We start from the raw sequence: 25,739 nt of genomic DNA, 5'->3' as shown, positions 1-25,739 counted from the left end.
ATTTCAAGTAATCACCTGTGTTTCCCTAATGAAATACATCAGTCTGTAGGCTGCGTAGTATTTTAATCTTTTCTGACAACCCCTCTTCCTTGAAAATCCTCAATGAAGGAGCTTTAAATGCAAAAAAGGTCTTTGCTTACCAGTTTATTTCATTTGTTAGAGCCACATATCCTCCTCTATGTGCTATTTCAGCTAAACCTGCAAGTTACCTAGTTGCAGATCAAGCACACATGCATTCCTGCACAGACACTTGACCTGACCATCAGAGAAACTTCCTCAACAGTGAAAAGCCTGTCAGGTAAGACTACCAAAGTAGACTATTGAAGGTGAATATAGAAAACAAAACCCAGGTTTGGTATTTTATTTTAGCTAAAGGCACCTCCAATTAACATTTTGACAGAATAAAACATGCATGCTGAAGCGTACCAGAGCTTCACATTGAATCTGAATTAATTCTGATCTTGTCTGATGGATCTGAGAAATTATGAACCCCAGCTCCAAAATCAGTACAGCAGGTGAGGTCTCTCCATAGCACCTTTTCTAATCTGCTTTGACCTTATCCAATGAATGTTCTAACCAGCTGGATTCAGATCTCAGTAGGCACTGATATTTCTCCTTGAACATCTTAAGCTACTCTCATACTTCTTCCTGGGGATATAGAAGTAATTGCAGCCCAATTCTATCACTGCATGAAGAAGTACACACAGTTCACTAGCTCATATAGTTCTTCAAGCCAAGATTTTGTTTCCAGACACAACCAGATGTATGAAGTCACCAGATAACAAATCTGTTACTCCTCTTCCTATAAGCAAAACAGCAACTGACTTCATTTTGTATATTTTTATTTATTTAACTTCCTTTTCTTTTCTTCCTCCCCCTTATATATTTTTTAATATTTGAAAACAAAACAGTTGAAAACGCAGTGACTATGGTCCCCATTGTGAAATCTGGTAAGCATCACTACTGTGAGCTCATTCAAATGTACACTTGCATCATCTGACAACCTAGAACACTTCTGAAGTAAAAGGAATCAATGTTTCTTCTGAACTCTATATGTCATAACCAGTGGAAAACATATTTCAGTCTCAATCACCAATTAATCCTCTAAAGGAGAACAAGTGACTCTCCATCCCACCACTGACTTCAGCGGCATTGAAGCCTGTCTGAACAGCTTAGCTTCAGAATCAGGACCTTAATTTAGCTATTCCATTGCTGACCTTCTACATTCCCAGATGTGGAAATGCAAGAAATATTCACCCAGTAACACTTCAAGCACTCTTAAATTCACAGTAACTATGAAGCTACAAAACCAGAAGGAAGTCTGGGAGAGCCCCTCTCCTGAAAAGCACCACTTCTGCACAGATGACCCTACCTCAGGAAGATCCATGGGGTCAAAGAGGCAGTCCCCAGGAGAAGTATCCAGGATAAACTACTGCAGAGGGATTAATCTCCACACAGCTGAAATCTATAATGCAGGTTTCGTGAGAGGGGAGTGCAGCCCTCTGCTTCCAACATGTCCTATCAGGCAAGATTTACACAGAGACAAATGCCAGGTTTATTATTATTTTCCCCTAACAAAAGAGTTGCAATCATAACCAAAACACTTAAAACACTTGTGGACACAGTATCATCACAAATAATTGTTTTACTGAAATCCCTGGAAATTATTTCCTATCAAAACAAATGTAAAACTCATTGACACGACAAAACAGTTGGTATAAAAAAATTAATACAGGTTTGAAACAGACCTTTCTGGCAGGACTCTCTGCTTCTCCACAGAGCACTGAGGTAAAAGGTTCCTGAAATACCGAAGCCCCCTGCCAGCACGCTCCCACGTGAGAGCCGCCTCGCTCGCACTGTCTGAAGGATTTTTATTGAGTCTGACATTTCTGTCAGGGCTTTGCAGGGCTAACCTGTCAGCAAGGAGCACCTGCCAAGTCCATCTTTTCAGCCCAGCTGCCGTGATCATAATTAACTGTCACACTGTTTTATTTCCTTCCCTCACAAACTCTGGTGAAATACAGCTTTGGCAGGTCAAGGTTTTCCACAGCAGTAGGAAAAAAAAAAAAAACAAAACACAAAACATCTACTCCAATACCATTGTAAGAAAAATAATAATTGTAGCATCTTCCAAGCTATCAAATTTCAGCAACAAATCCTGTCAGTGGGACACTGTGTCCAGCAAAACAGGCATTGCCATGCCAGTTCGAAAAAGCAGGCTCTTCCACACAGATACACTCTATTGAAACATCAGATACAAGAATATTCTGACCGAATAGAAGATGGCAGAGCAGGTCTGGACTGGGCCTTGAGCAACCTGGTCTAGTGGAGCGAACCTGCCTACAGCAGGGGGTTGGAACTAGATGATCTTTAAGGTCCTTTCCAACGTAAACCACTCTAGGAATCTATGAACTTTATTTCCCTTGCAATATCTTCCAAAATCCACACATTACTAAAAACACAAGTCTTTCAGCGACATGCATGTTTACATCAGCAGCACAATATCACTGGTGTTTCCCCTTGAGCAGTTTTCTTTCTCCCCCTCAAAACCACACCACCTTTTACATCACCTATTATTTCTGCTTACAAGCACGAATCCCTTGTAGAGCTGCAAAACTGTCACCCACAATTACTGATTCCTCTACGTACACACACTCACAATAGAAGAGGTATTTCATAAGAACACAGCGAGCTAGGCCTAAGCAACTGGCACATTTATGGCACAATTTATATGTACATTATTAATTCAGACCACTTCAGATACTCCAGGCTTGGATGTTATTAAAAAGCCTAGGAGAGATGTACAGCATACAAATCCTGTATGCTATCACTTAAATATTTTGGCTATCCATTAAAATCATAAAACAAATCTTCAGTGCTAAGATAAGAAACACTCCCCACAGCAGGGAATTTTCCTACCTGTGTCATCAGAAAAAACTCCAAAAGGAGATAATCCTGAGCCCTTCCCTCCATCAACACAGTATAATTAGATACTGTCGTATACTGTATGCACCTGTATCAGCTATTATACACTACATTGTCTCACATCTTCCCTGCTTCCTCAAGAGCAAAGTTCACATAGTGCAGAAGTGAAATCTCCAGAGAAAACCTGGGCAAGTCTGAGAAGTTCAGCAGCTGGGTAGAATGTTTAGCTCTATGGTCATCTCCAGGCTAAAATGGTGTTTTGCCAACTGTTGATGCACCAAGTGCAGTTCATGCCATTCAGTCTTTAAGACATCAGAAAAGCCCAGAAAAATAAAAGAACTTCTGCTACACCTTGAGTGGCATCCAGCTTCTATGCAAGCTTCCTAAAAAGAGCTTTGTGAAAACAGGAAATGGTGCTCAGCTGTCAGCAGGTGACTTAGAAACAAATGGCCTATAGAATGTTGCAGAAACCTAACTGTCCTCCACAGTTATACAACCAGGATCTTCCATGTGCCTAAATTCCTTCTTATTGCAGTTTCCAGAAGTTAATGAAGCAGGCCCAGAAAACTGAAATGCAACAAAATGAGAGAAAAGGAGGAAAGGAGCCAGTCTGAGATGAGTTTGGAATCAACAGGCTTTCTTCCAGAAGCCTTTCCTCAGGTACATTTCCAAACCCAGGTGGTGACCCATTGTCCATTTCCATCTGCCTGCAATTAATTCCAGACACACATCCGTGAAAGATGGACATTAGATCTTGCTTTCACTTGGCCCTGACACTGTGTAGCTGAAATGGGAAGGATGCTAACATCAAGAATTCTTCATATTTTAATGCAAGCTCTGTTAACACTGAGCTTGCATTAAAACAAAACACAAAAAAAAAAAAACCCAAACCACCAAACATACACCTGATGCACAGTAAATTTCCCATTTCCTTTCTTTCTGTTTTCCTCAGCATTTCTCTTCTGTGCATTCCCGGGAGTTAATCAAGTTGAAAACTGTAATCAATCATGCCTGCCAGGGAAGCATGTGCAGTTTAAGTTGGAAGTATTACAGACCTAGAAGTAACTAACAAGACTGGATTTCATTTCAGTACAACAAGACTTAAGTATAACAGGTTCACTTTTACCTCAAAGAAGCTTCATTTATAAGTTTTAATTGCAATTCTGTTCCCCTTGCATCCCATTTTAAAAGGAAGAAACATTTAAAACACATCATGATAAAGGTTTCTTGCTAGACAACAATTTGTTTTAAAATTAAAGAGATTGCAGGTATTTGTCATATCACCTACAACCTATGGGTAATGCTATTGGTTAAAACTGCTCTTCCAAAGCAAATCACAAGCTTTACTGTACAATTGTGTCAAATCCTTACCTTTCCACCATTCCTTGCTAAGCCTAAAATGGAAAGCTGGCATAGGACATGCAGCCCTTTTGTGGTTTGTTTTTTTTTTTTTTTTGCACAAAATATTTCTATTTGGATATCAAATTCTGACACTTTAAAGAATTCAGACAGCCACCACAATAGTTTGGTATGCCTCAACTCTGTAACAACCAAACACAGCTCAGATACTGCGAGGGATCAGCTGATGCCCCCCAATTCAGGGACAGCCAGTGCCAACACAAGCCACAAACGCAAAGCTCCTTGCCTGACTGAGCCTACTGCTAGAATCAAGTCCCTCACAACACAAGCATGGCACAAGGAAAACTCCATTTCTTCTTTTTTTCACTTCAGCCTGGAAATAAACAACTGAGAGGGGATCTTATCAATGCTTATGAATATCTAAAAAGCAGATGTCACAAAGATAGGGTCAGGGACTTTGCAGTGGTGCCCAGCAACAGGACAAGGGGCAACAGGCACAAACTGGAAGACAGGAAGTTCCATCTGAACACAAGGAAAAACTTCTTTCCTGTGAGGATGATGGAGCCCTGGACCAGGCTGCCCAGAGAAGTTGTGGAATCATCTCACCTGGACATGATCATAGAATTGTTAGGGTTGGAAGGGACCTCAAGGATCATCTAGTTCCAAGCCCCCTGCCATGGGCAGGGAGATCTCACACTAGATCATGATGCTGCACAACCTGCTCTAGGTGAATGTGCCTTAGCAGAAGAGTAGGACTACATGATCTCCAGAGCTCCCTTCCAACCTCTACCATTCTGTGATTTTTGCCTTTGCATGAGTAATGTTAGGGTGGCAATAGCTCCTTCAGCTCAGTGGTAATTTACACTGTGCAGGCTGGTTTTCTGCTGAGAACCTTTATTCTGCCTCATGCCCCTGTTCCTACAGGGTCCAGCCCATAGGTTCCTCTGCTGAGATAAAATACACTGACCTGCTTCATGACAGAGGCTGCTTGTTACACCAGGGAATTTGTATAGACACAAAAACATGACCTGTTCAATATACAGTGTAGCATGTGCTAAAGTGTACAGTACAAATACGGGCTAAAATACCCCAAGAAGCACATACAACAAGAACAGAAGACTTATCACAGTCTCTGTTAAAAGCAAAGGTGGCACAGTATAGAAGAGAAGCTGCTGCTCTTCACAGCTTCATGTAGAAGCCTGAGGGCCTCAGAAGTAAAGACTGCAAATATTTGAATATCTAAAGTGAAAACAGTTCACCTTTTAGAGGTTGTGAGCATGTTAAAACGTGGCTTGGGAACCTATCTATCCTCCCTCCCAGCATACAGGGTAACACCTCCCAGGAAAAGCATCATAATATTGTAGTTTCAGAGATTGGTACCCAAGTCCCTTCACTTTGTCAGCTCTACCCTCCTCTGACAAGGTTAGCATTATTCATCTACCAACTTGTTTTGGCCTCCACAAGTCCAATGCTAAATACCAGTTTCATTCCTTGTCTTTCGTTGCTCCCTTTCAAAATGGATTTCATCAGTGTCTTTCACATCAGTCTACAACATTTCCCATCTTACATTACAAAGATTTGCAGTTACAGGGGGAAATGCTTTGCTTCTGAAAAACAAGAAAAGGAACAAATATGTCTCTTGCCCAAAAATTCTAAAAATCCTACTTATATAAACAATGTCCCATTTCCAAAGCACAGAGATTTCTTAAGTTCAGCAAACAGACTGTCTGTGCTGCATTTACACAGAGCCTTGTTCATTCATCACTTTCAAGTTTAATTACCAAGCCATTTCCCTCTTGGCAACCTCTGATGGCCAAAAGAATTAGGTTTTACATGGTCAGGATACCAAGGGATAACAAATACCCATAACTCTTTGCAGCTGTGCAATTTGTAAAGCCTCTCAAGCTTTGTCCAGGCAAGAGATTACTGCAAGGCAAACTTTCCTCCTCATGTGCTGCTGTATCTGGACCAGTCCTTCGGGTCTCGCTTCAGCGCAATCCCTCCTACAAAAAGTCATAACATCATCTTTAAAAGGAAGGAGAAAGAAAGAAAAAAAAAACCAACTGTGACCTGCTTGTGGAAGCAAAAGCTAATTAGAACCACATAGCAGTGGAAAAAGCTCTGTGCATCATGTAGTTCACCTCTCCTGGTGCATGACTGCTCCATGCTGCATGTTCATCTGTGAAATGTCAGCTGTTCAGTGGTGGCTTGATGGAGCTTCTCCCATATAACAAACTCGGTTTATGGAGATTTCTCTACCAGAAGCCTGATGTGCAGAAGTTTTCTTCCTATCTCAAACATTTTTCCTACTTAAAACTCATTGTGTCACTTCTAGCCTTCTACTGCCTTATCTTCTGCAGGTTTATCATCTATTCTCTAGACCCACTTATAGTGAACTCCTCCTTTTATCTTTATAGTCACTTCAGTCAGCCCTGGTTTTCTATTTTCAGTTCTCTCCAAACTTTCTCTAACATTTCAACATAAACTAGACTGAGAGGGAAAAAAATCTTCCAGGAGTGCTGGAAGCATAGTATAACAGAATAAAATGCAGAAATTAATACAGAACAAATTATCTGTCTTCACTACCACACTGGAAACTCAATCTATTCAAAATCACCAGATCATCAAGGATCTCCAGACTTTCCCATTGAGCAACTGATCCTTACACTAAACAATTTTTCTTTAGAGGTGAGGATTGAATTTTAGTAATTTCTCTTCAAGACTAGTACGTATCCAGCTCACATTTTTAATTAATTTGTTGCCTGCATGCAAAATTGGGAGAAAGGTGTGGACAGACAAGAATCAAAATCCAGGAGCTTATTTCATGTAGATGAAACATACGGAACCTCTAAGCAGGCTGGATAAGAAAACCTCTTTTCAGAAATAATACATTTGGCACTGAACAGTATGAACTAATATAAATTTTGTTGGCTCCAAAGTATTATTTAACTAATAAACATAGAATCACAGAATGGTTTGGGGTTGGAAGGGACCTTAAAGATCATCTAGCTCCAACCCTCCTAGCACAGGCACCAGATCAGGTTGTTTATTGCCCCATCCGACCTGGCTTTGAATGCTTCCAGGGCTGAAGCCTCCACAGCTTATCTGGGCAACCTGTTCCAGTGCCTCACTATCCTCGTGGTGAAGAATGTCTTCAAAAACACTGTGGCATATCTGAACACAGCCACAGTGTTTGCCATGGAGTCACTGCTTGCGCAGTGACACACTCCACTACATGATGCAAAGGAGACATTACTCTGAATGTTGCAAAGAAGAAAATTCCCAAGCTTTCTTCATCTAGCTGTATTAGAATTAATTACAAAGTCTATGAGTTTGTATGTGCCAGCTGATGAGAAGGGATTGTTCAGTGATCTCTACAGGAGGCTGCTAGCAAAATATTTATGTTTTAAATCCACAAGCTTTATTCCAATCTAAACAAGTAACAATGGGTTAATGAATGCTTAGCAAAGTGCTTTGAAGAGCAAAAGCATTAAGCAATTCATGCTATTTCACATTTGTATTTCAGATCTGAACTAAGCTTAAAACTACTCTCACAACTTAACAATTTAGGTTTCTCTGTACCTCTGGACATGTCCTGTTAGGATCAGAAGTTACCTTCCTGGGAGATTTGGGATGCAGCACACTGCATAGAGCTCACAGCCCACAGCAACCTAACAAGGACTTAAACTGAGAGGAGAAACTTTTACAAAGCTCTATCACAGAGTGTTTTTCACTGCCAAAGCAGAGAAAACTAATTCAACCAACAGAGGGAATAGGGAGACAATATCAACAGGTGTTTCCTCGAAAAGTTCAGCATGGTTACTAATAGCACAGGAAATGGATCTCCAGAGGCCACAAATCGTTAGCATCTCTAATGCATTTGCAAATTCCTACTGTGCAAAGTCAGCCTGTAAAAAAAAAAAAAAAAAAAGGCCATTTCTAGTAAGTGCCTTGTCTGGTTTCCTACACCATTTCATTTCAGATGAATTTTATGAGAACTCTGCTACATACTTTACCTCCCATCTGGTTCACATTTGACAATGAAATATTTGTGTGTCCCACCCTGTTCTTTTTAAAGCCCCAAAACCAGATGTCTAAAACACAACACAACTGCAGCAGGTCATACCACATTCTTCAGCAAGCTGTGCCAGGTCTACTCCCCCCAACAGACAGTTTCAGGTAAGGTAAAAACTGTTTACTCCTTAAAAGAATAAAGCAAACAAACAAACAAACTCAACACCTCTAGGGCCCTGTATGAACAGGCTGATTAAAATGTAGTACGGCTTACTTTTCCACAAGGTTTTATCTTCTGAACTTTCAACACACAGCACTGCAGCAGGGGGGAAGTATTTCTACCCTCCCCTCCCTTGGCTTGATTTCAGCACACAACTTTTGCAACTTCTCAATTGTGATAAGCAGGCAGGTGTTTCACAGGGTGGCTGGCACTTCTAAGAAGGTTACACATTTCACAGTTGCAGGCATTGCATACGAGAATGATGCTGGTGACATCTATCAGGTCTTGCATTTTCAACAGAAAATGTGTTCATTTCTTTCACAAACAGCTCCCTACTGCATGTGATTCCACCTCCTCTTACATAAACAATTTATTTGTGTCGCTGAAATGCCACAATCACACCTTTTATCCTTTCCTGTAGACACAAATGGCCCCTTGGCAATCCAAAGGAATCTTTACTGATGGCAAGCCAGCTTCTTTTCCAGAAGAATGATGAAGCTGTGACTCACCTTTGAACTGGACAAATACTTTCTACATGCACGTATTTCATGATTGTTCACACAAAATAAAACAGAGAAAGTATTTATTCACAGCAGGCAGCAGCATTTTAAAAAAAGACCACTTCAAGAGCCTGTCAAATTTGAAATGCTGTAGTAACAACTAAAACCTGCTATAATCCACCTTTGGACAACAGCTAAAGATTTCTCAAAATCATCACAAAGCAGGATATTAAAAAAAGACATCATTAGCTGCTTGCACCATAATCCCTTTATAATGTCACACATGAAAGGATGTAAGTGTTCCCAAACTTTTTGACCAAGTTTTTCCCAGTCTGGAGAAATGTTTTAATGTAAAAGCAAATTTAGGCATATGAGTAGTCTCCTCGGAAATTCATGTTACATAGCATATGATCATATCATTTACTTGATGAAGACACTATATTAAGGCCACTGCAATAACCCTGGGAAAAGAAAGGAGTTAGTTACTGGAAATAAATGAGAGCTAAAACCACAGAAAAGAGCCAAAGGGCATGAGAACCAGTAGAATCATTCCTGCTAATGAGATGAGAAAGGAGGAACTCTACCAGCATACCTGTTTGTGCCAAGTTAAATATATTTGAGTAGAAGTCACAAACGCTATCCTTCTGCATGTGGAATTATGTTTAATAAAATAATTCTAGAAAGGTAATAAACTTATGATTGCACAACATAGGTGTAATTTATCAGAAAATAACATCTGATTTTTGTAACAGGAGTACTTACTTTCCCCTTTCAACTGCCAAAGCATCTATTTCATCAAAGAAAAGAATTGAAGGAGACACCGCTCTGGCTTTCCTGAAGATCTAGAAAAACAATAACAAAACACTCAGTTTTAAGGGATGGAAAATTTTTACAGAATGCTGTCACACCCTGCACACCACAACAGCTACAGCACCAAAGAACATATCTAAGTGCTATTCTCCTTTAAAAAAAAAAAAAAAAAAAAAAACACAGACTTTTCATTCATTATGCTGTGCAATACAGTATTATAGTGAAAGCTACTACTGGATGCTAAATTTGACATATATCACTAGGCTGGTGCAGGAGGAATTTAAACAATATAACATTCCTTCTGATCTTGTTTTGTTGGTTCTTTTTCCTTTGCTTTTTTAAAAAACTTAGGAGGAGGATGTGTTTAAAGATTGCTTAGATGTGGTGCTTAATGATATGATTTAATGGTGAACTTAGTAGAGCAGGGCTAATAGTTGGATTTGATGATCTCAAGGGTCTTTTCCAATCTGAATGATTCTATGATTGAGGGTTTTTTTGGAAAGTTTAAGGGTAACCTTTATAAGTAGAGAAGAATTTAACTGCCAAGAAAGCTTAACATATAAAATTATATACAGCTTGCCCCTTCTCACCTCTCTCACTGCTCGTTCTGACTCACCAACATATTTATTCATCAGCTCGGGGCCCTGTAAAATAAATTAAAAAAATAAAAGTTTAAAAAGCACAATATGTTTGCATACAAAACGTCTGAGAAACTGCCAGTGCTATGTTACTGATGCTCTGTTACAAGGAATTGTGGTAATTTGTTACTTGAAAGTCTTATTTCTGCATTTTCAGACTCACCTTCTACCTGTATCAAGTTTTCCTCCATTTGTTATAGCCTTGTGCATACATTTAACTATGCATGCAGGCAGTTCTCTCATCATAACACATTCCTAGTACTTTCATAAGAAATTGAATTAACAAACAAACAAAAAACCACATTGGGGTGTTGGCCCAACAAGATCAACAAGGGGCTGCAAATTAGCCAGAGATGAATTATAGAAAAGCATTTACTTGCGCTCTCAACATGCATCCTGCCCAGCCAAGCACCAAAGCAGTGACTTAAACCAATATTTGACAGCATTTCTTTGAACCTGACAGTTTGCAGGTCCAGAAAGAAGCAGCTGCCACAGCAGCACACCTGAAACCCATCCACAAGGTGCTCTATCCCCAGTGAAAGAGCTGTTCAGTGTCTTAGCTCATTCACATTCCTTCTCCTCTCTGCAGAGGCTGCCAAGCACAATTATTAGTGCCAGCTGCTGTGGTGCCTGTTTAGCCTCACAGCCCTGTCCACTAGGAACAGACTGGAGAGTGCAGGGTCAGCATTCAAGGCTTGAACAAGTACTTACAATTATAAAAAGTAAAACAATAGAGAATTCTCAGAGTATTTTCTGTTCTGCTATACCCTTAAATAATGCTTCCTAATGGGACTAAGATTCTCATGGGACTGGTAATGACTCATTGACTACAGCCTGGTTTGCATCAACAATGACCTGCAGCCACAACTAACAATGATTATCCTCTGCCCTGGATGAAAAGAGCCATCCATTTTCCAGGGAACAGGTGTCCTCATAATCTCACCAGAAGAACTGACATCTTTCTTCCCAGTCAGAAAACCTAACCAGCTTCCTACACTTCACAGCTGTGAGTGCCTTCAGGTGATGGTGGGCTCAGAGCAGCAGGTGTGTTAGAGCTGAGAATGTGTGGCAGACACATTTATACACTGGCAGTGACAGAGCTTCTGTTACAACCCCGTTTTGAATGGGGCCATCTGGACTTTGTACCCAGGTTGGTAGAAAACAGATTTGTCACTCTAAAAATGCAGCACAACGTTTTTTGCAGTCTCCCCTCTCCACACTAATTTTCACTCTTGCAATAACAGTTTAACGCACTGACTTCATTTTGACACTGGCTCCACTGGATATTACCTGCCCATATGTATGAAAAAAACAACATGAAAGAGTTGTTTATGATCCAAAGGACCAAATGAGATACTGCAGTAGCCAAATTTAGCGCACCACACAGGTAAAAGCCATCAAGTGATGACTGGAAGTAGAGCACCGCATGCAGCGCCCACAGGAAATGTAAATGATACAGCTAGCATTCCTTCCTTTCCTCAACACCCACCCTCAGAGCAACCACTGCAGGAGCTGAAGCGTCACCTACAGGTATGCAACAACTTCAGATCCTGTTAGATACTTTCGCAGAATCAGAATTATTTGAACACATAATTGAAGAATGCAGGAAAGAAAGACAGAAGGAAGAAACAAGGCCAGAGAGGGAAAAAGCAAGCCTTTTCCCACTGTTCGCTGCTGACACTGAACATGAAGAGCATGCAGCAGTTTGTGCAGAACAGGCCTGCAGCTCCAAGTGACAGCACCCAGCTGCTCCAGGCCTTTGCCATTCATCATGTTCAGTGCAGATGAGGAATCTGATAGCACAGGCCTAACAAATCCTTAAGGAACAAGAGCACAGACTACTCTTTCTGTCTAGCTTGCTGTTAAATTGAACTGATACACTGAGAAACCTCTGAAGATTCTACCCACAACTACAGATTTTTTTTTTTTTAACTAACTTCTTCTTGGAGCCTGTGGATGTTCTCTTTCATGGCCTTATTCTCATAAGTAATCTTCATTCACATCAGTATTCTCATGGAAACCAACATCAAAGCCATCAGTGCCAAGAGTGTACTCCTCTAGTATGACACAACATCAAATAACCTGACATTTTCTTTTGTCTGAGCAAAAAAACATTCTTAAAACCAAAACTACTCTCTTTGAGCTTTAAGGTACAATATAACTTCAGATGCTTGGAGTTTTATTTTTAATTAAGCATTAAAATATGATCAAGGCAACATCAAAGCAATAAATACTGTTTAAAATGTTTCCAAACAGAATTATTTTGAACGTATGGTTTTGCTGTAAGCTTTGTCATGGAGTTTTTCCTCCATTTTTCTCTTCATTAAGCAGCAATTCCAGGAGAAAGACCACTGTGTATTAATGACCTATGCCTCATCATGGAGAATTTTCATGAAAATTGGTTTGAAGGTCTCTTAGTTCATCACTCAGGAACAACACCAAAACTGCAGTTGAGAATCATGGTTTTTATTGTAAGCACTTCAGAACTCTCATTATACGTGTCAACAAAGGAAAAGACTCCAAAGTAAGAGACAGCACAGAAGAGGAAGAACTGGTGTACATTTTACCTCATGCAAACACTTAAAACCACGACCCAAAAAATAACAAAGTTCAAAGAAGCTGGATGTAGAAGCTCAGTTCTGGCCCTACCTGAGCTGAACTTCTGCCTCACCTTGTCTGCAAATGGGCTGTCCTTCATCTGAGATTGATGGCAGTTCTTCCCAAGATAGATCTGTGTATCTACAGGCCACCGCAAAGTCACCCGCTGACACGTTTCAAATTTTCACAAAGTTCACCTTCTCTTTTTAGGAAGGTTGCTTGAAAGTTGGAGGACACTCAAGAAATACCAAGAGATTGTTTTGTTTTGTTTTCACTACTTTTCTAATGCTTTAAAAATAAAATTACATAAGCCAAACTTAGTCATCAAGCTGACATTTGTTGAAGCATCATTTCTGTCTGAGAGGTAAGCACAGTGATTCATAGAATACTTCATGTTGGAAAGGATCTTAAAGATCACCTACTTCCAACCCCCTGACATGGGCAAGGACACTTTCCATCAGATCAGGTTGCTTAAAGTCCCACCCATCCTGGCCTTGAAAACTTTCTGGGATGGGGCATCCACAAAATTTCTGAGCAACCTCTTCCAGAATCTCACCACCCTCACCATGAAGGTCTTCCTCACATCTCATCTAAATCTCCTTTCCTTCAGTTTAAAGCCATTACTCTTTGTCCTATCACTACGTACCCTTGTAAAACGTTGAACCAGGGGAGGCTTAGATTGGATATTAGGAAAGACGTGTTCACTGAAAGGGTTGTCAAGCACTGGAACAGGCTACCCAGAAATATCCAAAAGTAGATGCAGTACTTAGTGGTATGGTTTCATGGTGAACTAGCAGTGCTGGGTTAATGGCTGGACTCAACATTAAATGTCTTTTCAGACCTATAATGATGCTATTGTTCTATTCTACTATTCCAAGTCTTTCTGCACAGGGCTGCTCTCAGCCCACTCATTGCCCAGCCCTTATTTGTGTTAGGAATTGCTCTAACTCATGTGCAAGACCTTGCACACAGCCTTGTTGAACTTTATGAGGTTTGTACAGGCACACCTCTCAAGCCTGTCAAGGTTCCTCTGGATGGCATCCCTCTCTCCAGCACAAGCCACACCACACAGCTTGTTGTCATCAGCAGACTCACTGAGGGTGCTCTCAATCTCACCACCTACGTCACCAACAAAGCACTGGTCCCAATGCCTTTCCTTTAAAAGCTGTTTACAGTTGTTGATCTACCAGCCAAGAGGTGCTAGTAACAAATGGTCCAGTTCAATAATGCACAGCTTTATTCTATTCTGCAAAAAAAAAAAAAAAATCACCTTCCATAAGAAGGTACACAAAGAAATAAAACCTTTCCTTCTGGCTAAGTGCACACTGACTTCAAAACCAGGCAAAGTACTATAACAACATTAACTAATTTGGAAGAGACTCAAAAGTTAGTCACTTAATCTTTTGCTACTGCAATTTCAACAGCAAAATGCTGTCCCATCCCTACCACAGTCAGGCCAAAGCAACCCGAGTCAGGCTGGCTGCAGGAAAGAGAGTTAACAAGATCAGTGGTGAGACTTCCTTGGCGTGAACAGCAGGGCTGTTTCCAGTGCAAGGGCTGTACATGTCTGCTTTGGTTGGTAATTGGTTATGCTACATAGAAAAATATTTGCTCAGAAAACGCATTGTTAAGAACAAAGCCTCTGCTTCCTTCTCAGTGCTGCTCAAGCATCTCATCTGCACGGCTCCCAGCTTCACAGCACAAGTGAGCTCCAGGTAGGGCGCTGTGCACGCTTTTAATTGCTTACTCTCCCTCTGCCCTGCATTCCAGATGACTTTCAAAGCTTGTTGATATGTCTGATGTTTTAGCAACTCTAGTTTCAACAGGTGCTTCTGAGTTCCAAAATCTCTAAGGGAGAAGGCTGACAAAAAATAACCATCCCCAGTCCTTGCAGTGAAGTTGCTAAAAGCAGCATAATCAAACTGTACAATACAACACTCGAGTCTCTTTATTGGCTTGCCTCAGAATTCATGTGTTTGCCATGACTACCAAACTTCAATTACAACCTTTGGAGGCTTCTTTCCACAATACAGAATCAGTATTGCCTTGTATTGTGCAGTGTGGAGTGAAGTGACTGGAAACATTGAGTTAAATCCACTGTATGCACCAGTGCCTTCAGAGGCAGCCCTCTTCAGCACTCAGGCATAGCTGCCACTCCAATTTACCAGGATTTTTCATGCTTACAAAGTGCTGCACCAGGCACAGCAGTATCAAGTCAGAGGTGACATTCTAGTGTGACTGAGTTGAAGTAGATCTAAGAGTAACCCATCCTGCTCACCTGCCCCATCCATGGAGAAATCCCTTCGCAGGTCACTCCGGTTCATCACAGATTTTTCAGCACCTGTTCCTATTTGTTACCATTTTTAACTACAGGCTAAAGAGCTGCCATCCACTACTCTGTCTATCACCAGGCTTGGCTCTATCAGGGCAGCGTCTATGTGAGATCAAAAATCATACAGCAAGATGAGATAAAATGTTTAGCTGCTGACAAGACAACCCTCCAGCAACAACCCATTCCACAATTGCTACTTTCACCTGATTCCTGACAAACTCTTGGTAACGTGAAGATGCAGAGAGAAATCAAATGCTAATAAAAACTAATCTTGCAAAGTAATTGAGAACAGACAAGGAAACAGAGACAGGGGATTATCTTTAAATCATTTTCTGCCTGCCTGCTCACTTTTAGGAAGCTTATAGTAAGCATAGACGAATGCCCTATTTTATTTTTAGTTAAGTAAAGCATGCAGATGTCCTCGGGATTAAAGAAACTCATTACAATATCTCAAATTGTTATCCCTTGTAAAAAATGTTCAGCAAATTTTTCAAATGCAGCTCACTTCACTATCTGCTAATTAACTAACAAGTTAAACGTGGTACTATGGATCATTTTGGAAATTTTGTTACACATTTGCCAGAGTTTCTCATAAAAACACAATGCTTCTTCATTTGTCATCTTAAATGCTTTGCCTAACTAGTTACAGGCACCAAGCTCTCTTATTTCATGCTTCTGCCTGCTAAAATCCCCCTCAAAAGGTTAAACCATCTCCCCAAAATTCAGTGACACTTCTCAAAGCAAAGCAGTCAGCCTTTCCAAGCCTCATTAATCTGTTTGAGCTGCCACAGCCAAGAGCTGAAAGGAAAAGCAGAGGAAAAGTCAATTGGAAAATATTTTGACATCATTGATCCAGATGACAAACTAAGCTTAAGCACATGTCAGGCTCAGGGACTGGTACAAAAGCATCGACAGGGTGAGACAGAGTTAAATCAAGCCAAGGTGAAATCAGAGCTGTCAGAACACTGTAAATATTTGTAATTACTGCTAATTGAAAATAAAAGAAAATAAAAATGAAAGAGTCTTTCAGCCCAAGCTCTTAGGCAACAGCAAATAAAATGTCAGGAAAATTGGCTAACCTTTTTTCTTTCCCCACCCATCATAGTTGGAGCTCCAATGCAAGTAATATTATAGAGCAGTATGGCACAATCTGTACCCTTGGTTTGCTCAGTGTTAACATCCCTAAGCTTTACTGTCAAGGATGACTTTGGGTTGTTTGGAGGGGGGGTTGTAAGTATTGCAACAACTAGTCTGTCTCACTTTGGTGAATTCCAAGAGGTTTAATTTTTGGAGGTCTAAATTTTCTGAAAACTTAAACTGACTTCTGCCTCTAAGTGAGTTTTTTGCCTTAGTCTTGCTTTTAAACAAGCAAATATTAAAAAGCTCTAAGCAGCAAGAGGAAAAATTATGCTTCCAAAACCATTACAAGCATATAGAAGTTACTTTTTTTTTTTTTTTGTGCTGTTTATTGTGTAAACTCAGGTAATCTTATTGGACAGAAAACAAAACTCAAAGTCTCATGTTGATACAATCCTGAGCAAAAGCCTTCTGAAATTGGCAGAAAGTCTCCCTCTGGTTTTAGCAGGCTGAGTAAGTAATACAGGTAACAGAATGCAGGATATCATCAGTAACATAGAGCCCCTCTGTATGCAGCATTCTGGGCTTACTTCATGGGGCAAAAGGATTTTTTAATCCCTGTGGCCCTTATGGGACTGTCAGCTAAGGAAAGCGTTGGAACTTGGTGATGGAGCAGATCTGGATAGGGACCATGATGGCACTTCCCAGCCTGAAAATACCAGAGCAAACTTCTGTGCTCATTCTGAAATAAGTTAAGGAAAAAAAAAAAACAGAGTGGTTTTCTTATTTGGTACTAACATTAATTACCTACATGTCACAATGAAAGAGAATAAAAAAAAAATCCACAGGGCTTCTCTGCAAGTTGCTTCCCAGAAAAGCAACAGAATATCCATGAATAAAAGTAATATTCATTAGATTCTCAGCACAACACAACGATAAATCATTTACTAAAAATAACATTTTAAAAAATAATAATCAGGATTTACTCAAACTAAAAATTTAAAAAATAATAATCCAAGAGGGCAGTCATAACAAATCTAAATAAACTAAGATGCAAGCCAAATGTAGCTATAATTAGCTATGCCATACAAAAAGATACACATTTTTTTTCTCTAAAAACACTCTGGTAATATCACCACAAAACCTTAGTGATCTTTTCAACATATATCTCAAAAAGAAATGCCACTGAAAGCTGACTTTAAGTGCAGGATCTGTCAAAACAGTCCAGAGATACCCACCCCAAACAGTCGTAAGAGGAGAAAAAAATCCCACAGAAATATCACAGTGACAAAGGGTTTCATTTTCTGCATGTTCAATTTCAGAAAGCTAGATGACATCTACAGCAAAAAATGTCACTGAGCCAGTTGTATATAACGGAGAGATGTCAGCAGCCTGGCAGAAGCTGAAAATTATATCCCCTACCCTATTAATATTGATAGGTCCAATATCTGCATACTTTTTCTTTTTAGTAAAAGAAATGCATAAAATACACTCCAGAAGAAAACTACCATCTTTGGAGCAAGCACAAAAGGAGCATAAAGACATACAAAGGTGCATAGAAGGCCAACTGAAATAGGAATTGAACTAGGTAAGAAAACATTTATAAGTCAAGGCTGATGTTCAATCCTGAAGAATGAAAAATTACTCCAATTGATTCCTTCACACAGTCTTACGCTTGCTTGTATCCACAAAACACCAAAAACTCTCCAAGAAGTCGAGAATAATTCAGCTGTCTTTTTGTAACAGAGGTTTGGCAGGGGGGAATAATCAAGATGACCACTAAAAACCTTGAAAAACCTCAAGAGTTTTTAGAAAAAGGGGTTGAGGGAGGGAGCGGAAAGAACCATCCCCTGGAAATGAGTTGACAGCTGCCTCCCCAGTAAATTTAGCAGATATATTGTATTAGAGACAAAGAAAGTCAAGAGAAGGCATAAAAATAAACTGTTCCCCTTAGGAATCATATGCAGGATTGCTTTGTAGAACAAACCAACCAACTGCTTTCTTCTGGAAATGCGAAAGGTCACCAATCTTGGCGAAAATACAGCTATAAAAAGTTCTGGCCAAATATCAAAGAGCATGTTTACAAAAGGGCCACATTCATTGTGACACCAACCATTCAAACCTCACAATAGACTTCAGGAGAGAACAGGAAGCAACGTCAAACATCTGATATCATGTTATTTTCTTCAGCTCCACTGCCCAGAAATTACACCTAGATTTGCCCATCTTCCAAACCTTATTAGAGGCCAGCCAGGCATCGGCTGGAGGCTGTGTTGTTTTGACCATGCCTCGCACAGTATGATGACCACCAGCCATGGCCAAGTCACATGGAAATGGCCCATTTTAACAGCTTAAATAGAATGCAGCTGAAATATCTCAATTAACAGTCAGCTGTCCAAACTGCACAGAATTGCATAGGCACATCTGGAAAACAGTGCAAAGCCTTCCCAGGGCAAGGCTGGGGCACGAGTGATACCTGTTGCACCCACGCAGGACCACCAGGCTTAGACAAGTAGAGAACATTTAGCATTTTGAGAGTTGGGCTTGCTGTGCCCATGTCTCTTAAATGCAGCACGCAGACATCATCGGCCCACCTTCCAAAAATCACTGGACCAAGTAAGTGTTTGATTGCCTCTCAGGTTTCAGACATGGGGAGAGACAAAATCCAGCAGGCTCCCATAGCATGAGCTATGCCTTCTGTCTGCAGTCAGTTCTCAAGAACGACCCAAAAACCTGAGACACCCAAGCTATCCTGAAAGAGTACACATATCCCAGACTGCACAGCAGACACTTTTCATCAAAATTACTTATTTGGGGCAGGAGAGACTGGAAAGAAAATGCAAGCCTGAAAAATAAATTATCAAGAAACACACTTCCCTTTCAAAAAGCCTGATATCAGTTCCAGGGACAGATATTTGAGACATAACAGAGAGAACAGGAAAATTAGCAGAACTAAAGGCAAGAAAAGAAAAATCCCCTCACTCAAAAAAACCACCTCAAAACCCAAAAAGCCCACATATTCATCTCCTTTGGACAGACTACATGAACACATGCAGTGGCAATTAATTCATGCCTGTTGTGCTTTAAGAAGGGCTACAGACAAATGATGTTTAACACATTTAGTATATGATGGATGTTGCTTTTTCTGTCCAGGAAGCAAATGTGAAGTTAGAGAAAGTGGGCTATGTTCCCTTCCTGGAATCAGCATATCCGAGGCTGGCCATACTCCAGAGATGTGCTTCCTGAGACATCTGTACATTGAATATTCAACCAATTCCAGGCCAAGTGAATTAAACCAACAAGGAATAAAAGGCTGCTTCCCCAGGCCAGCCGCTTAGGCTATGGCTTGTCAATGGGAGGGGGTTTGCCCTGTCACAACTCCACCATGAAGAGATGGTGTCTTACTGCAGAACAGCATTTCATATCAGTGCACCTTTGGATGCCTCCTACTCAACATGAGCCATCTTTTTCCTTTGGATAATTAAATGCAACACTAAAAATGCCTGACGTAGCTATGAATGGTGAATACGGAACAGCAATCTTGAGCAATTTTAACCGAGTTTTCTTTCAGACTGATACCATTTCTCTCCAGCCTCTCAAGCATCAGTCAGTGCTTTGGGCAAGACAAAGTAGTGAAGCAGTGAAGGAGGGAAAGGTTACTTTATTTACCAATAACTCTGGAGTACAAAGGATGACTTTGTCTTTAAGGAAGAGGCAGTAAGGGTAGTGTTTCCTAAGGGCTGAGGTTTCCAAGGCTGCTCTTGTTGATGTGACTGTGACCCAGGGACCTGTCTGCAATACCTGGCAGTACAGGCAGTGAAGGGCTGCTGGCTGCAGGATCAGTGCCACAGCCTCTGCTCTCAGAGAGGACAGGATGCATAGCTACAGAGTGTCTGAAAGGAGAGGCAGAGGAGGAAGCAGTGTAGAAACCAACAACACAGAAGGCTTTGTGAGTGAAGAGATGGTCAACTGACAAGGGTACGTGATCTCACTGCTGAGAGGAGATACTTTTAAAATACTTAAATGTTTTTTCTTGCTCTTCATTAGCATTCTGACACAGCTGCATGACTACTCCATGTGGGATCACTCTGCTATCTTTTTTTTTTCTCCCTATGTGTTGAAGCTCAGTGTTGTTACTAAATAAACTTCCACTCATGCATTTTCCATATAACCCACAGTAGTCAGTTACACTGATTCACAGGCAATGAAATCCAACATTCTTCTATACTTAAAGTGTTTAACACTGAGAGAATATTCCACTTATCCAAGAGTACACAGATACACCTGATTTTTCAAACTTTCTAATATTTCCCATGGAAAAGAAAGACAAATAGGGCAAGAAAAGCCTGTAATGAAACATGAACAGTAAGAAAAAGAAAGTGACTTTCCTGAGTGAAAAGGAATGCAAAAGATGAGATGATAATATTTCCAGGCAAGTATTTATTACAGTAAGAAGAGCTATCCATTATCATTTATACTGCTTTAAAATTGTTTCTTAAAAAAAATATTTTAAATCATATCAATAACTAAGGTGTCACTACACAGCTTACCCAATGTATCATTTCTATGCTGTGATAAAATATTTTTTTGAAGCCTTCAAGAAAGCACTAGGCCTTTCCATAAGAGAACACAAACCTCACTTGATATTTACAAGATGTTTGCTGTAGCATGTAACACAATCAGAAACACTAACAGCCACTGTATGCTAGCACTGGAAATTGGTAATCAATCGTTATGCAGGAGTTAAAGTGTAAGCCTACATGACCTACCTTCACTGCCAAGAAGTTGAGACCACTTTCATGAGCCAAAGCTTTGGCTATCATTGTTTTTGAGCACCCAGGAGGTCCGTAAAGCAGCACACCTTTTGGAGGCTGGATCCCCATTCGGATGAAGGAGTCAGGATGTTTGAGAGGCCATTCAACTGCCTGCTTCAATTTCAGCTTGACATCTTCTAGTCCTCCTATGTCTGACCAAGATACCTGCAAAGCAGACCATTTTGCTGAATTCACACAATGGAACAGAACTACAAAATATGAAAACTGAACCAAAATGCTTTGTAGAATTTACACTGGTAATCTAATGTAGCTGATTCTAAAAAGTCACTTCAAAAAGCTTTCTTTAAATATGAATCAATTATTAATAAAGTCACACAAAGTACAAGGAGATTAGATTTGCTTTATGTTGGAAGATATGGGTAAAATATTTTGCATCTACTTCAAACATTAATAACAAAACACAGAAGAACAACAAAACGACAAGCAGCAACACTTTATGGGATGACCAGCAAAGTTACAACTCAGTTTCCTTGTTTTTTAATGTGATGCTGATGATGAATTCATAAATTACTTATATGTCTTCCCTGACAGGAAGGACTGTATGAGCTCAAGCTGGTTTTACTCATAGCTGCAGAGTAAGGCCTTGATGCTAGCTGTGCTATCCTGCTAAAGCTGAATAGGTCTGAGGGTCAAAATTTTAGGGGGGGTTCTCCACTTGCCAGCACTATCACTCCCTTATGGGACTCAGGCACTGGAGATTTTACTACCAACTTGAGAACAAACAATTCTCCCAAGAGATAAGTACCTCCAGGAAAGAAAAATCACACAGAACAAAGCAACACCGAAACCCAACTGCAGCTACATTTGCTCTGCTGATGTCACAAGACAGGCTCATCAGGTGCACATTGGGACAGAACTAATACACCCTACCCAAAACAGCAGATGGATCTAAAACCTGCCACATTTCTCCCCACTTCGCTGTCAACAAGTCTGAGACTTTTTCCCATATCCCCTAGCTTGTTCTTTGTCCTGTCACCATCCATTCCTGTCCACTTCAAATATTAAACATGTCAAGATGCACCTAAATCAAATGATCTTCTGACTCAAAACACTCTTCCAAAAATTTACTAGACATAAATCACCCTTCAGCTCTGGTAAGTCAGCTACCCCTGAAAGGCAACCAGAGTATTCCTGACAGGCAATGCATCTTGACTTAAAGACTGGTGTCATTCCTGGCTTGACCTGGTTGCTATAATCGAGATGTTGGTGCACAGAGTGGAAACTATAAGTAAAAAGACCCTGACAGAGGCAATTCAGTCTACAACCACAGTGGAAGAAAAAGAGTATTTATAATGGGGCAAGCACTTTTGTTTAAGTCCAAGCAAACTGCAAAACAAATAAAATTTCTCGATTGTCAGACTTTGACCCAGAAGAAAATTACAAAGACAGGAAAGAGCAAACAGCAGAGCCCAAGATGCAAGGGCCAACCCCTCAAAAATATTCTGAGTTTAAAAGCTAACTGGAAGGTGAGGAGCTGTCGATCTGCTGCCTGCAGAACATCATCTCCCTCACACCAGGAATATGTGACAGGAACTTTAAGGAAAAAAAAAAAAAAAGAAAAAAACCAAAAACTACCAAACAACCTTCTTTCTTTTTCTTAGTAACCAACCACTTCTGGTTCTTAAATTACTTTGTAAGCCTGGAAAAGAGCTGATCACCACAACCTACTGAGAAGGCTCTTAGAGCAAGGGGACAAGTCTTCTGAGGCATAATTCAAATTATTTTTCATTTTACATTTAAAATCAGGAAGAAAAAAATAAAGGAAATAACTAGGTTAGGACATACAAACAAGGCTACTAAATGGGAGCTTATGAGTTTAAAATAGTTAACCAATCACAAATTCACTTACTCAGAATTTCTATAATATGTGGAATTCAAGCAGCAATAGTATTAAAAGAAAAACAGCTAATGAAACACTATCTTCACACTCCAGTCTTGTCCTAAACAAAACTTCCCCCCCACACCCCTCATTTCAATAGGGTAGAGATAAGTTGGGGTAAAAATCCCACGATACAACAACAAGAAAACCCACTCTGAAGTAAGAATTTTTCTAGATTCAGCTTAGCTTGGAAGAACTAGGTGGATTGGTTTTGCACATGAATCCTCAGCAACCTCCTGGCTGCAATTAACACAAACTCCAGTTTGTGGACAGCCAGCTACACCTCTTGTACCTGCGCACCAACCCAGAGGAAAGGTCTTGTAACACAGGCAATGAAGTGTGATGCTCTCTCACTGTGGAAATTATTTTGAAGACTAGCCTTGGGGCTGAATTTACACATACAGAGACAGTGCTCCACAGTCTCTAAGACACCAAGATTTCATTACTACCCTAATCTTTAGCTCTCCTCAGGTCAACAGAGCTGAGAATAGGATGCAGAGCAGCAATTCCCCAGAGGTTGTTAAGCAGCAGCAATAAAGAAATAAAGCAGATGTGGAAAGGATGTCTCACACAGAACCTTTTGGCTGCAAAGACAAAATCTAAGTGTTAAATTACAGTAAAGGGAATGAAACAGACAAGCATGAACTATAGCAGTCCACAAAAATTTCAGAAAGGCCCACAGGACAGGGAGGAACAACAACTATAGTGCAAGTCTCCAAAGAACCAAAGTATTAATTTCCTGATTTATAATGTGCATCCTTTCTCTCCTAAATCCCTGCTGCAGAAAAAGCATCCTGCTAAAGCGGTGGTAACACATAGCTAAGTTCAAGAAAGGTTCTGTAAAAATGGAAAATAAGATGCTACGTGGCAGCAGACAGCAAGTATTTTATATTTGCCTTGGTCACAGCTAACACACATACAGCAATCTGGGCACAATTGGAAGGACAAAAGAAAAAGGGGAACACCAAAAAAAAAAAAAAAAAAAAAAAAAGCACATGGTGGCACCTTTGTCTCCAGCACCACCTCACTTTCTGTCTACTGCCCCAAACTCACCTCGTGTTGGCTGTTTCTCCCACCAGAAATTCTGAATGCTTTGAATACTTCTTTTTTTTAAGTTTAAAAAAATTGAGAGCCCTAAGTAGTCAGTGCCAACCCCTGCTAATAACTAGCTTGTCATGGAGCACTCTTCAGAAGCAGACTGCAAAGCATTCCATGAAGGTTATCAGATATCTTCAGACACCAAGAAGTGACCTACTTGAAGCCACTCAAGTCAATTCTAATATATCTCCTTATTCTTTAGTTGTTACCCCACGTATATACATAACAAGAGGTTTGTCCAGGTTTTAAATGCAACACACTGCAAGTGAGCAAGTTAGCCTAGCAGCCTTCTAAACAGCCAAGCAATCAGTGCTCAATTCCAGGATCTAAAAAACTAAGACTGATTTGAAAACTTTTCTGTACAGCCTACCCAAAGCTCTGCAGATTTCAGAGAAGAAGCTCTGTCTTGATGAAACAATTTGCATTTCATAACAAGACATTTTCATTCAGTGTCAGAGGTGATACCAGCTTCAAAAACATCAAGGTGTCAAAGCTATAATGAAAGGAGCCCTTCAATAAAATTCATTTACTTTTGGCTTTATTTAGGAGTTTTTTTAAACTCTTTTCATTCAATTGACACATGGCTATTGCAAAGCAATGAAACATTAAAAAAAAAAATCTGAAAAAAAACCCAAACAAGTTAAAAACCACACAAGTCTCAGTTCCATTTAGCATGTACTTCAACGGTTTTATTTGAAACTAACTGCATAGCCCAAAAGTGGCAGCCACCCTGGTGTGGATGGAAAGTGAGTGATACATTTACAATAACCAGCAAAAAAACTGGATATTATTAATGTAGCTCAGACTTCTGTCTTCTCTTTGGAGGAAAAAAGAAGTCTCATAGCTGATTTACTAAATGTTTGAAGTTATTTTCAGCAAGGATTTTTAGATGACAGTGTTATGGTCAGACTTCAAAACATTGAGGAATGTAACCCCTGGTTTTCTAACAAATTTACCCATACAATTAGCTTGATGACTTCTGGAGCAAGGACAGCAGGGGAAGAAAAGCCTATCCTTACAGACAGGAAGTATCTGGAGATTAATCAAGGACTGAACAAAGATTCATTGACCAGGAAAAACAAAACCAAAAGTTTGTGTTTTGGATGGTTTAATGGACTACATTAGTAGGTTAACCTGGGTCCAGAAGAGATTTCCTGCAGTACCTCAAGACTTTGCTTCTATCTGTCCTTGTTGTGCACTGTCTAGTAGCACTGCATCTGACTCCAAAGCAGTTGGTATGTCTGAAAGGCACAGCACAGTGACGTGAGCCCACGAGCCAGTAGCACAATAAGCAACCAGAGTATTAGTGACTGGTTCTCAGCAGCAGTGCGGATATTGATGCCACCACAGCACGTCCCGGAAAAGCTGCCTGGGGCCAGCCCAGGCATTTCCACCCAGCAGTGCACTGCACAGCGTGGACTCTTAACAAGCCAAGTGTGACATCCGAGCTGGCT

The 25,739-nt window shown here is 40.3% G+C and overlaps 1 protein-coding gene across 1 annotated transcript in view; it reads right to left on the bottom strand.

Moving 5' to 3' along the window:
* The window catches only part of SPATA5 (spermatogenesis associated 5), a 189,108-nt gene that overhangs the window by 138,818 nt on the left and 24,551 nt on the right, over positions 1–25,739 (bottom strand). The window contains 3 exon segments of the mRNA XM_054392228.1: positions 9,781–9,860; positions 10,419–10,472; positions 21,243–21,452. Of these exon segments, the coding sequence (XP_054248203.1) occupies positions 9,781–9,860; positions 10,419–10,472; positions 21,243–21,452 (344 nt within the window).

This window comes from Indicator indicator, chromosome 25 (genome assembly GCF_027791375.1).
Source record: "Indicator indicator isolate 239-I01 chromosome 25, UM_Iind_1.1, whole genome shotgun sequence".
NCBI classification, from domain to species: Eukaryota; Metazoa; Chordata; class Aves; order Piciformes; family Indicatoridae; genus Indicator; species Indicator indicator.
Note: the sequence above shows the minus strand (reverse complement) of the source record. Positions and strands in the feature narration are given on the sequence as shown.